Source organism: Nuphar pumila, chromosome 17 (genome assembly GCF_984573655.1).
Source record: "Nuphar pumila chromosome 17, dmNupPumi1.hap1.1, whole genome shotgun sequence".
NCBI classification, from domain to species: domain Eukaryota; kingdom Viridiplantae; phylum Streptophyta; class Magnoliopsida; order Nymphaeales; family Nymphaeaceae; genus Nuphar; species Nuphar pumila.
Window position 1 is genome coordinate 59,863,425 of NC_143265.1, and position 14,224 is coordinate 59,877,648.

Sequence of the window (14,224 nt, forward strand, 5' to 3'; positions counted from 1 at the left end):
AATACAAAAATTTAACATAATAGTTTACAAATCTATATTAAGAAACCATACAATATCTCACAAACCAGTATTATGTTATTACAACAGCGATTTGCGTTACTTTACATATACTGAGTAAATGGACGATATCAGATGGGGTAGAGGCCCTTCCTCACTTATGTAAACAAGCATTCTTGTCAACAGGTCCTGCAGCCCTACAAATATCTTTAATTTTTCAACCGTCGAAAATACACCCACCTGCAATAACAAAACAATGCCTTAATGGCACTCACGATGACATACATTCTTCAACAATATCATGATGATATGGAAATGTACTCACGATGCCTAAATGACATTTCTTGAAATGTTTGTGTGTCATTGTTTTTTTTCATACTGTCTAATGAAAACGAAGAAGAAGAGAATACTGTAAAAAGAGATGGCTGACAAATGCCCTTATGACGACCACCAATGATCAAACCGGTCAATCATTTTATAGTTATCTTCACGAGGTAGAAACGAACTGAGGAATGTTTTATAACACAATGCATGAATGAGAAGGCGACAATGTGTTTTAACACAAGCTAAAAACTAAAACGAGAACTTGAACTCATGATGACGACAAAAGGTGCTCCAGCGGTAGCAGACGATGACAAAGGGTGCTCTGACGACAATAAAGGGTGCGTCATTAAAGGGAGTTCCTGTTACAACAGATAGTGCATCGTCAAAATGTGATTCACTCGCAGCATATGAGTTTATTGCTTAAGGCGAAAATAGAATGTTTGGACTTTTTGAAGAGTTAAGATAAAAAATTCCTTTTCTCAATAAAAAGAATTTTATCTTTTTTTTTTTTAAGGGTTGTTTCATGACAAGAAAAAGTATTAAGTCTTTGCAATCACACTCGACTTATGCTAAGTGATGCCGATAGACATGGGAATAGGAGCCCATGGCGCTCGTACCCAGAAAACGCAGTGCTGAAAACCGTGCGTCTTCGGGGGGAGAACCCACAACACCCTCTTCCTTGAGACGGGCGACGGAAACCTCTCTCTCTCTCTCATGGCGGAACAAGAAGGGCCCTCCTCGTCGCGCAAACGACGTTCCGTCGAGGAGTTCATCTCCGGCCTCGAGCCCAACAAGCGCCCCAAGTTTTTCTTCTTCTCGGATCTTGATCGTTTTGCTCCTCGATTTATAGATTTTTTCTTCAGCTACTTAATGGTGTGATTCTTCCTTGCTTTGGCCATCGTTGGATGGAATTGGCAGGCAGAGGGAGGTCAAGTTCCCCAAGGGAAAGAAGGCCAAACCGTCTATCCAGCCCTCCTTCGGTGATGAAGCCTCCGGCAACGGGGGCGGCCCGGTGAGGTCGGCGGACCCTCGGGTCGCCGCCAAGGAGAGGGCGGTCCGACGGAACCAGATCACCGCAGAGCTCTTCAGTGACCAGAGCGAGGCGGCTCTGGGAGATCTCTCTTCGGCGGAAGTCGACTACGAGGTTCTTAGCGAAACACCGGACTTAAAAAGCCCTGTTTCCCCCCTTTGAATTCGGATAATTTTTGTGTTTTTTATGGATTATAGGACTAAAGAGTAATGATTTAGAGGGTTCCCTCATTTCTTCTTTCTTTTGTTCCCGAAGTACATTGTTGCGTACAGTTTCAGTTGTGGTGTTGGTGCTCAATTTCAATGTCTTATAGGCATGGATATGATTCTCACTTCTCAGTTTTGCGGGTTTAAGACTGTTTTTTTGTTCCCAGTTTCGGATCATAGTACCAGTGCGTGTTTTGTAGTGGATACCTAATGATGTATTGTTGATAGTTTTGTATGCAACTAGTGCTACACGGTTTCGGTATCTCTCCGTTCTGTTTATATTTGGCAAATTCTCCAATATAAGTGAGTAATGATCATACTTTTGATACGTTCTGAGTTTTATGCGAGATTCACTTTTCTTTGATTTGGTACCGGTCAGTTGTTATTACTGATAAAGAAAAAATCTCTCCCTCTCTATCTCTGCAGGACGAGGAAAATTTTGACAATGAGGGTATTCCTATTGAACCTTTCAATTTAAACAAAGAAAGAGAGGAAGGTTATTTTGATTCTGAAGGAAACTTTGTTGAATATCGCGGAGAGAAAGACGAAATCAAGGTATGGAACTTTAAAATCTTATACATGCATCGTGCATGGTGATGTTTATTCTCTAGTATGCTAATATGGTTTTGCGTTTGTCAAGGATGCATGGTTGGATAGTGTTGGTGTCAGTGTAATGCCTGTAGATAAAAGTTTCAACGAACCTCAGGATGCGCCAGATGTTTTCCATGATCTCTCTTCTGTGGAAATTGGAAAGATTAAGAGACGCATAGCTAACCTACTCCAACCAGGAGAAACGGTAAATTTATGTCTGCATTTTGTAGTATGTGTGCACATATTTTCCCGTAGTCCAGAATCTATGGTTCTTAAGTAAACAAATTTTTTTCATGAACTTAATAATTATATTAATGTGTTCTTAATAAAATCACCAGTATATCAGTTCAACATATGATTTTTTAATAAGGATATATCGAAGAAGTGAGACTTGTTTAAAGCTGTCATGATGCTATCTATATAGATCACATACTGCAACTTAGTTTTGCATCGTGGGAAAGGTTCAAACATTTTTTTTTCCCATTTGTGTTTGTGAAAAGAGGGTGTCTAGACAGTTTAGTTTATAATTGCAGCGCCATTATTATCCCATAATCAAAGTTCATGGTTCAATTTATTCATGATGTTTATTTCACCCTTTATTAGTAGTTCATGTGATGCACATAAAGTTTCTTTGCTACAATTAGTTACCAGATGGATGGTTGACTGGTGGGATCCTTAAACTTGTTTGTTCTCTTCAGAATTTATTGTGAAGCTCAGACAGTGCTATTGGTTTGATTGTTGACTGGTTCATATTGGTTAGATTCCTGCATAAGTGCAACTCAGACCGTGCTTTATCTTTCTTCTCCATGCAACGAGAACCAAGTTGTGCAGTGGATAGTTCAAATAAAAATTACTCAAATACATGGTCATATTTTGCATTGGCTTATAGTAGTGTCAGACTATCAGTTCCTTGAGTGGATTTTAAGCTAGGCAAGAACTTTGCTTGATCTATCCAAAAAAAGAAAAAGAAAAACTTTTCACCTTAAGCTGGCGCAATTATGGGGTCTTGTGAATCTTGTCTTATTGTGGTTATAGATATATGTTGGACCATTCCATAGAGGATGTTTGGGAGATAACCATCTGATGTTTGTTTAGTAGTTTCTTCTATGAAAAGTGTAACTTGGGTTTATAATTGTGGTCATGTGTGTTGAGCATATATGTTCTATGTAATCAACAGAGAAATCCATGAGTTCTGCAGATATAATGCATAGCTTTGTATTTATTTTCTGGTTGGCCTAGACTTGGTGGCAGTATTAGATCATCAGGTTGATGTCATAGTCCTAATTGAAGACTTGATAAAGCATTGAGCAAGGAAATTGGTGCAAATTGTGGTGCTGGTGGCTTCTATAGAATTCCTCTTGGATCAGGGTGGTGTGCTTGGAAGATGAGGCTGTGAGAAAGTAACCCTATCGTTGAGAGAGAGAGAGAGAGAGAGAGAGAGAGAGAGAGAGAGAGAGAGAGAGAGAGAGAGAGAGAGAGAGAGAGAGAGGCAAGATGGTTCAGTTCATCGTGACTGCCCTCTCATTCTATTAATAATAAGAGTGTAAACACTAGGGTACTAAAATACGCCTTAATACAATGTTAATTTACATCATACATGAACTGGGTCTGGACCCGATCCATTACATAAATGGATCGGGTCAGACATATACATAATGAGGATAATGACGACTTCTTTTCAGCCTCCCTCAAGTTGTGCATGGTGTTGGACCATGAACAACTTGTTCTTCAGAAACCAAAATCTATCCTTTGTCAACCCTTTAGTGAGGATGTCAGCAACTTGTTCTTCAGTTGACACATACATAGGCTCAATCTCTTTGTCTTCAACCTTTTTCCTAATAAAATGTTGATCTATTTCAATGTGCTTTGATCGACTATGGTGAATGGGATTGAATGACATGTTGATGGCACTTTGGTTGTCACACAACAACAATGACCGAGCAATCGGTTCTCCCATTTCTGTCAGGAGATGTCTTATCCATATACTCTCGGCCGTGGCAGTGGCCATCGATCTGTATTCAGCCTCAGTGCTTGATCTAGCAACCGCCTTTTGTTTTCTACTGCTCCAGGATACCAAGTTTGGCCCAATGAAGCTGCAATAACCGGATACTGATCGTCGTTCGTCTGGATCACCCGCCCAATCAGCATCAACATAAGTGACGATCTCATGGCCCCCGCCTGGATCTAATTCTTCCTTTTTGTTGTATACCAGCCCATCACCATCTGTACACTTTAGGTAGCAGAGTATACGTTTGACTGCCTCCATATGTGACATACGAGGTTCATGCATAAACTGGGATACCTGATTAACCGAATATACTATGTCGGGTCTAGTAAAAGTCAGGTATTGCAACATGCCAACTAAACTGCGATACTTAGTGGGATCTCCATATATATCCCCTTCTTGTGAACTCAAATTTTGATGAATGACACTTGGAGTTGTTAACGGCTTACAATCTGTCATGCCTACTCTGCCGAGAATGTCCAACGTATATTTGTGTTGAGTAAGGGTAAGTGTATCATTTCTCTTATCAACTTCTACCCCAAGAAAATATCGCAGCTCTCCCAAATCTTTCATCTTAAATCTCTGATTTATTCACCTGCTCAATGTGACTTTTACAATTCCTTGTGATGATGATGTCATCTACATATATCAACAGAAGAGTAGTGACTCCTTGTTCATTGTGAATAAATAATGAGTGATCCAAAAGAGACCGAGAGAAGCCATGCCATTGTATTTCTAGAGAAAAGCTGTCGAACCAGGAACGATAAGCTTGTTTCAAACCATAGAGTGCTCTCTTTAATTTGCATACATATTTTTTGGCGTCTCGTTCTGCATATCCAGTGGGTTGTTCCATGTAGACCTCTTCTTTTAAATCCCTGTGCAGAAAAACATTTTTTACATCCAGCTGGCTCAATGTCCATCCATGTTTAATGGCTAGACTCAACACAATGCGAATGATCCCCATTTTAACTACAGGACTAAAGGTTTCATCAAAGTCTTGTTAAAATATGATTGATCCTTAAATGTACATATATATATTTATATATATATATATATATAAAGATACATATACATATATATATATATATATGTATACATATCTCTATTTATATATATAAAAATATATATATATTTTATCTTCTTAAAATACCCTCAAGGGTATTCTTGTAAATTAGCATTTTACGCATATTCCAATTGGAATATGCATTGTAATTTTTGTTTTATTTTTATTTTTTGTTTTTTATATTTTTGGATTTCGTACCACATTGGGGGCCTCCCAAAAGTGACGTTGGGAGCCCCCAACGGTCACAAATGTGACCGTTGGGGGCTCTCCAACGTCCCCTTTGGGAGCCCTCAAGGTGGTCCCTTTTCATGCTTATAAATAGGGGATTTCCCCTTTGTATTTTGTATTCTTGAGGGAGCTTATGCTCCATTGTAATGGGTTTTTTACCCCTTCTCCATTATTCTTCAATGATATGCAACTTATGACTTTATGTCATATTTTTCCCTTTTTATGGGTTTTATGTGTTAGCACATTATGTGCTTATGTTGTTTCCCTTTAATGGGTATATTTGCACTCCACGTGCATAAGTATGGGTTCATTATTGAACCCAATGTATTCCAAGTCACTTTCTAACATGGTATCAGAGCGAGGTCATGATGGGGTTGTCCTTTGGTGCAACGGAAAGCGTGTCGCTCAAGAAATGGTGAAGTATTCATTGCTCTTCCTTTTTTCTTTGAAGTTATTCGGTATATATCCCTTTTCTTAAAGTATTATGCATTTGAAAATATGTTTCTTGCATATAGTTTGTTCGTTTAATGGTTATGATAGTTGAATTATGTCTTTTCACATTTCGTGTGCTCGTATATTTTAAAATTATCTCCCTCAAATTTGGTGAACTCGTTTGTTGTTCAAATATATAATTTATGTTTATCGAACTACTCATCGCATATAATAGCAATTTATGTTTTTTTTTAAAATTACCTTCAATTATGTGAGATTTATAATTCTTACATAACTATCTCATGATTGACCTATAAGTTAATTTTTAAAATTATATATATGATTTCTTGCTAAAGTAATGATCTTTGCTTAAAATTTCTTAACTCTCATATGAACCCTAAGTTGATTTGAGTTCCTCTTTTGATTATGAATTTTAGTGCATTTTTTGAAAAATTTGATATAATCCTTATATGAAAATCTCTCACATCTAAATTTCTTTGTTGTTATTTCACAGGATCTTGGAGATAGGACAAAGAGAAGTACCCTGGATAGTTCGGGAAATTTGAAGACAATAGGAGGAAGGCCTTTTCAAGTTCCATTGCATCCTTGCCGGAGCCTCTTGGAGTCTTGCCCTTTGTTCAATCTTTTCGTTTCCCCGCAAAGATTGAGGGGGGGTGTTAAAATATGATTGATCCTTAAATGTACATATATATATATATATATATATATAAAGATACATATACATATATATATATATGTATACATATCTCTATTTATATATATATATATAAATATATATATATTTTATCTTCCTAAAATACCCTCAAGGGTATTCTTGTAAATTAACATTTTACGCATATTCCAATTGGAATATGCATTGTAATTTTTGTTTTATTTTTATTTTTTGTTTTTTATATTTTTGGATTTCGTACCACATTGGGGGCCTCCCAAAAGTGACGTTGGGAGCCCCCAACGGTCACAAATGTGACCGTTGGGGGCTCTCCAACGTCCCCTTTGGGAGCCCCCAAGGTGGTCCCTTTTCATGCTTATAAATAGGGGATTTCCCCTTTGTATTTTGTATTCTTGAGGGAGCTTATGCTCCATTGTAATGAGTTTTTTACCCCTTCTCCATTATTCTTCAATGATATGCAACTTATGACTTTATGTCATATTTTTCCCTTTTTATGGGTTTTATGTGTTAGCACATTATGTGCTTATGTTGTTTCCCTTTAATGGGTATATTTGCACTCCACGTGCATAAGTATGGGTTCATTATTGAACCCAATGTATTCCAAGTCACTTTCTAACATTGACCTTCCTCTTGTGTGAATCCCTTGGCTACAAGTCGAGCCTTGTACCTTTCGATGCTCCCATCTGGTTTATACTTTATCTTGTACACCCATTTTGACCCAACAACATTTCTGTTCAGTGGTTTAGGTACAATCTCCCATGTCCCACATTCATGTAAGGCCTCCATTTCTTCATTCATTGCTTCTACCCATCTTCTAGAGCTCGCTGCTTGATAGAACATAAGAGGCTCATCCTCTTTACTTATGCATGTCAAAAATAACTGAAAATCCAATGATTTTTTTTTATAACTTACCCACCTGTCAAGCGGATGTCGAATCCGTGAGGATTTTCTGATATCCATTTGCTGCGAAGCGGATGATCCAGATGGATCGGTATTCGTACAAGGAATGAATGAGGGCTCTTTCTCTCGCCGGGTGTACACAATACCCTTATACCTTGTTGGCTCCAAGTCATATGTAACAGTTTCCTCCGTTTGAGTCTCATTGGCTGAATCCTTATGTGGCTCCTTCTGACTGCAATTTTCTGGACAATCTACTTTACCATTGGAGAAGAGTTCTGAATTTAACCAGGGGTAGTATACCTCAATGCTGGAGCTTGAGTTATCAGTATCCACCATAGTTGAATTATTATCCTGATCAACAAAGTTCATTTCTTCGAAAATAACATTCCTTGATATTTTGACACGCTTACTCAGGGGATCATAACACCTGTACCCTTTGTAATCTTCTGCATATCCTATAAACATGCATTTTAAAGCCTTATCTTGGAACTTGTGCCTGAGTGAGCTGTCAATGTGAACATAACAAAGAGACCCAAACACACGTAATTCATGATAATCAGGTTGTATGCCAAAAAGAGAGAAGTATGGTGACTTATTTTCTAAGATACTCATGGGCAATCGATTTATCACATGAACTGTGGAGTGGAAGGCCTCAGTCCATAATGATACATGGAGATTGCTCCCATGCATCATGCTCATTGCAGTCTTAACAATATGTCGATGCTTCCTCTCAGCAATCCCATTTTGTTGAGGTGTATGAGGGCAAGACACTCTTCTCTTTATCCCATTATGTTGAAGAAAATTAACAAAGTCACTCGAGGAGAATTCACCTCCTCCATCACGCTGGAAATTAAGAATATTGGTAGAGAAATGATTTTGAACAAAAGAGTGAAATTTCTGGAACAATCAAAAGACTTCTGATTTGTGCTTCATAAAAAATATCCAAGTATAACGTGAGTAATTATCAATGAAAATAAGATAGTATTTACTGTCAGAAAAAGAAGTAATTGGGGGCAGGACCCCAGACATCTGAACAAATGACCTCAAATTGCCTTGAAGCTCTTTTATTAATGGAAGCAAAAGGTAAAGCATGACTCTTACATAAATGACAACTAGAACATTTTGTATCAACGACTTCTGAACTCAGACTGGACTTAGGAATAAGATTATTCAGGACAAGTTTTTCAATGAAATGACGACCATAATGGCCAAGACGACTATGCCAAAGTCTTGGCTTATTACTTTAAGAGACAGTAAACATAAAATCAGAATAAAAAACTTGACGTTGGTGAGGCTTCAAGGATGAATAGTTGGAATGAATGGAGGAAGGATCTTCTTGAAAGATGTACATGTTGCCCAATCGTTTTCCTTCAGCAAATGTCCTCGTGCGAAGATCCTTGACATAAATAGAAGAGGGAGTAAATTCAACTGAAGCATTAGCATCATCAACAAGTTTTGAGACAGAAACACTGTTCTTTTGAATATTAGGAGCATGGATGACACTTGGAAGTTTAAGAGAGGACTTTGACATGTGTATAATGACATTTCTAGTATGTGAGATTGCATGATGGGATCCATCTCCTGTGACTATTCTATTCTTTCCAACATAAGGTGTAAGAGTCAAGAATTTACCTACATCACCCGTAACATGAGTAGCTGCTCCAGAGTCTACATACCAAATTCCTTTGTCATTTTGCTTCATATTCAATCCTGCCAAGGCTGCCAACAACAACTCTTTTACTTCTCCATCCTTCTTAGCCTTTGCTTGTGGAGCTTTATCTTTGTTTTGAGGATTAAACCAACAATTTGCTTTAATGTGCCCTTTCTTGTTGCATAGGAAACAAGTGGGAATGGATCTTTGTCCCTGGATATTGGGTGTTGGAAGTATGCCACGACCTCCATAGTTATTTCTCCCTTTGCCTCCTTTTCCTCGAAAAGAACTTCCTCGTCCTCGACCATAACTCATTCCCATAGCCAGCACATCTTGTGTTCCGAAATTCCCATGAGAGTCTTCAGAAGATCCTTTCAGATTCATCTCATATTGCAATAATTTCTCACGAAGATCTTCAAACTTTGGAAGTAAGGTTGTCGTCATAACATGATAGTCTGGCCCCAATCCACTCAAGGTTTGTTGTACTTTATCTTTTTCACTGACAAGACACCAAACAACGGCCAAATGATCTGTGATGCCTTTCATTTTATTCAGGTATTCCATAATAGACATGGAATCTTTCTTCAACATTTGAAACTCTCGCTTAAGAAACATTATTCTTGCCTCAGAAATTTGTGAATATGTTTGAACTAACGTATCCCACGGTTCCTTTGCCGAACAATCATCAAGAAGAGCAATAAGGACCTCCTGTGAGAGAGTTGAAGTGATGTATGCCACTAGCGATTGATCCCTCTTCATCCAAGCAACATATTCTGGATTTTTGTGGAGAACAACAAATTGTTCTCCTTTATCGTCCGCCTTTTCTTGTGAAAGAAATCCTGGAGGTGGTGGGACCGATCCATCCAGATGGCCAGAAAGGTCCTGACTCTTTATAAACGGGATGATCTGTCTTTTCCAGGTTAAGAAGTTGCAATTATTCCGTTTTTCAGAGACTAATTGACCGAGAAAACTTAAGGACAAACATGATTGCCCGTGAGTAAAGTCCATTTGATGAATATGTTTGAACTGACACTTAGGTATGAAAAACAAAAACAAAGGGCTCGGCTAACAGAACACTGCTCGGCTAATAAATATGTAGATGATGGCAGAACAACCGACCAGTCAGAGTACTCGGCTGACAGAATCAACAATGATTAGCAGGGGATACTCGGCAGGCAGTTCTTTTCAGAACCAACGAAAAACAACAGGAAACAATAGAGATTTTAAAGGGAAATCACAGAATTTTTTTCAGATAAGGGAAAACAGATGGCAAGCGAGAAAGTAACAGAGATTAGCAGGTGATACTCAGCAGGCAATTCCTTTTAGAACCAACGAAAAACAACAGGAGACAACAAGGATTTAAAAAAAGGAAATCACAGATTAACAGAAAAAAACTTTCTTGATCTGAAATGAAATCTACGCAGATTCACGTTTCTAACCAAGTCGAGTTTCTCACAGAATACCAGAAAGAAAGAAAGTCACAGATAGGAAGAGGATCGAGTTTTTCACAAGGAAAGGGGAACTTGTACTTATCGTTTCCAGATTTACGCTGATTCACGGTTGATAGATCCACGTTGGCAACCTCACTCCCAGATTCAATTTGCTTTGAGATCCACACAGATTCACGGCTGACAGATCCACGCAGATAGGCTCATGCTGAAATCCACGCAGGTTCACGCTGGCAGCCCTTCACTTCCAGATGTCACGCAAGGCTCTGATACCATGTGAGAAAGTAACCCTATCGTTGAGAGAGAGAGAGAGAGGCAAGAGGGTTCAGTTTATCGTGACTGCCCTCTCATTCTATTAATAATAAGAGTGTAAAACACTAGGGTACTAAAATACCCCTTAATACAATGTTAATTTACATCATACATGAACTCGATCTGGACCCGATCCATTACATAAATGGATCGGGTCAGACATATACATAATGAGGATAATGACGACTTCTTTTCAGAGGCTATGCCAATATGCTTATTTTTACATGGGAATCTATAGTGACATTTGGTTGTTTGCATCAGAAAAGAAAAGGAAGTAGTTTAGTTTATGTATACCATTCATCGTAATTATACTATCCAGTTTTACAAGCGATGACTTCATTGGAAGTCTCCATCTTTCTGTTGCATCATAGAATTTTGCAACTACAAGTCTCTAAATGTCTTCATTGGTGATTGTCCTCAAACACCTTCATCGACTATCTCCATTTTCATGATATGATGCATCAAAGATATTCCTTTCTCAATCTATCACATCTTTTAAAACCTGCAGAGAGAACAAAACAAAGTTTTCAACTACACAAAGAGAAATATCTTAACCCAATAGTCATAAGGTTTTTAAAATAAATATATTTTTGAATAAGCGAAACATTAGATAATCATTAAGAAAGATAAGAGGAACATACCTCAAGGATAAATTTTTATAAAATCAAATCATAAATCCAAAATCAATATTTTTTTCAAGAAAAGCACAAATATTGATTATAAGAGAATTTGATCACTAAAGGACATATAAATTATAAAGAAGAGATAAACAATTATCCACAAATAATATCCCACGGATTTTTAGAAAAGCATTTCAAATGAAATAACAAATCTTCACCGACAACATGCATATAAAATATAACAATTCAAAAGAACCCTCAAGAAAGATGAGATAATTAAATTCATGCGTACAACAATGTGAACAAGATAATTAATATGAAAGGCATATATATATCCAACATGCAATTAAAGCATATTTAATGAACATAATAATGAAAGAAAGCAATCTCACAAATCACAACCCATTAGGATTTATTCACACAACCTAGAATGGGCTTATGCATAAAGGACCAAACATCAATCTTAAAAAAAAAAAAAAATATATATATATATATATATATTATTAATAAAATACACATAAAATGCATATAATTTTATCAATAAACATTTTTTCATAAAGAAGAAAAAGTTTGGAAAATTTATGGAGAGATTTAAAAATCCCACAAAACAAAAGGAATAATATTTGCAAATCTTGATTATAAGAGAATTTGATCACTAAAGGACATAAATTATAAAGAAGAGATAAACAATTATCCACAAATAATATCCCACGGATTTTTAGAAAAGCATTTCAAATGAAATAACAAATCATCACCTTCAACATGCATATAAAATATAACAATTCAAAAGAACCCTCAAGAAAGAGGAGATAATTAAATTCATGCATACAACAATGTGAACAAGATAATTAATATGAAAGGCATATATATATCCAACATGCAATTAAAGCATATTTAATGAACATAATAATGAAAGAGAGCAATCTCACAAATCACAACCCATTAGGATTTATTCACACAACCTAGAATGGGCTTAAGCATAAAGGACCAAACATCAATCTTAAAATATATATATATATATATATATTATTAATAAAATACACATAAAATGCATACAATTTTATCAATAAACATTTTTTCATAAAGTAGAAAAAGTTTGGAAATTTTATGGAGAGATTTAAAAATCCCACAAAACAAAAGGAATAATATTTGCAAATCTCAACAATAGTTCAACCACGATAAGCAATCACCTCACTAGACCTCCAAACCTCAAAAATCAAGTGTTTCGGCTACTGGAACAAGAGCATAATCATAATGCCACTAATGAGTTAAAAAGCACACAAAAAGTGTGAATAATCAACATCTCTTGTTTACATAAAATGACACTTAAACAAGTGTATCAACTACTAGAACAAGAGCATAATCACAATGCCACTAATGGGCTAAAAAACACACAAAAAATGTGAATAACCAACATCTCTTGTCTACATAAAATGACACTTAAACAAGAGGCATAACAAGAGGAAACACAAGAGGTAAGAGAGCTTGTAATGAAAACAAACTAACGCCATCAAGAAAAATAAGAATAACGATTTTAACAATCTTTCAAAACTCCATGGTTCCAAAAACATAATTACCATCACGGGAAAATCAAGATGTCAAGCATCCAATACTGTAACAATAACAATGGCCACACAAACAAACGAGTGGTAAAATACACTTATAGAAACCGAGGTTAATCACCTGCGAGTTTGATACATACCTATACTGACAAGATGACATGAGGTGCACACACAACTTACCTCAGTGACTAACTCAGATTTTTAGCAACAATGAGTTCAAAGGTTAATCAACCATCAATCAGACCCAAGACAAATGACTACACATCAGTCGTAACCCCTGAGAATCTAGATTGATAAGATGATATGAGCTGCACATATAACTCACCTCAACAGCTAACCCTGACTCCACAACATCGAGGTGCACAAGAAACAAATGAGTGATACAACACACTCGTAGAACTAGAGGTCAATCAATAATGGACAATTACTGAAGTAAACCACAAGGGAAAAACTTATAACACCCACAAAGGGCAAATACAAAGAAGGTTCTCATAATTCTCAAATTAATATTTTATTAAAACTAAGTTTGCAAAAAACATAATATTTAATTCTCATACAAAACATGTAAGATAACCTATGTCACATAGGTGCGGGTGCGGCAATGCGACACTTTAAACAAATTTGGGTGCGGGGGTGTAGGTGTGTGTGTGTGTGTGTATATATATATATATATATATATATATATATATATATATATATATATATATATATATATATATAGAGAGAGAGAGAGAGAGAGAGAGAGAGAGAGAGAGAGAGAGAGTTTGGGTCTAGATCAAGTGTGGATCTATATTAAGATCTACGCTTGATCCAGACCCCCCTTTTTTAATAAAAAGGTAGGGTACGAAACCCCTTCTCTCTCTCATTTTGGGTTTAGATCAAGTTTGGATTGGGTTCACACTTGATCCAGGTCCACCTTTTTTAATAAAAAGGTGGGGGTCACGAACCCCCCTTCTCTCTCTCTCTCTCTCTCTCGGGTGGGGGCACAAAACCTCCCTTCTCTCTCTATCACTCTCTCAGGTGAGGTTACGATACCCCCTTTTTTTTTCTCTCTCAAGTTGGTTTAGACTGAAAGGGCATCCCCTCTCGGTTTCTCTCCGGCAGATTGAACAAGAAGAAGAAGAATATGCGGAGGAGGCGGTAGCTGCTCATCAGTATGCTCTA

General features: G+C 36.9%; 1 protein-coding gene across 6 annotated transcripts in view; it reads left to right on the top strand.

Moving 5' to 3' along the window:
* Nucleotides 1-910: 910 nt before the first annotated feature.
* LOC149812008 (uncharacterized) overlaps nt 911-14,224 on the top strand; it is a 312,037-nt gene continuing 298,723 nt past the window's right edge. For all 6 annotated transcript variants that reach the window (XR_016428606.1, XR_016428604.1, XR_016428605.1 and 3 more), the window contains exons 1-4: nt 911-1,124; nt 1,240-1,465; nt 1,984-2,112; nt 2,198-2,353. Coding sequence is in view for 3 of the 6 variants with exons in the window: in XM_089993767.1 (XP_089849893.1) it covers nt 1,036-1,124; nt 1,240-1,465; nt 1,984-2,112; nt 2,198-2,353 (600 nt within the window). In the remaining 3 variants the exon portion in view is untranslated. The remainder of the gene's footprint in view (nt 1,125-1,239; nt 1,466-1,983; nt 2,113-2,197; nt 2,354-14,224) is intronic.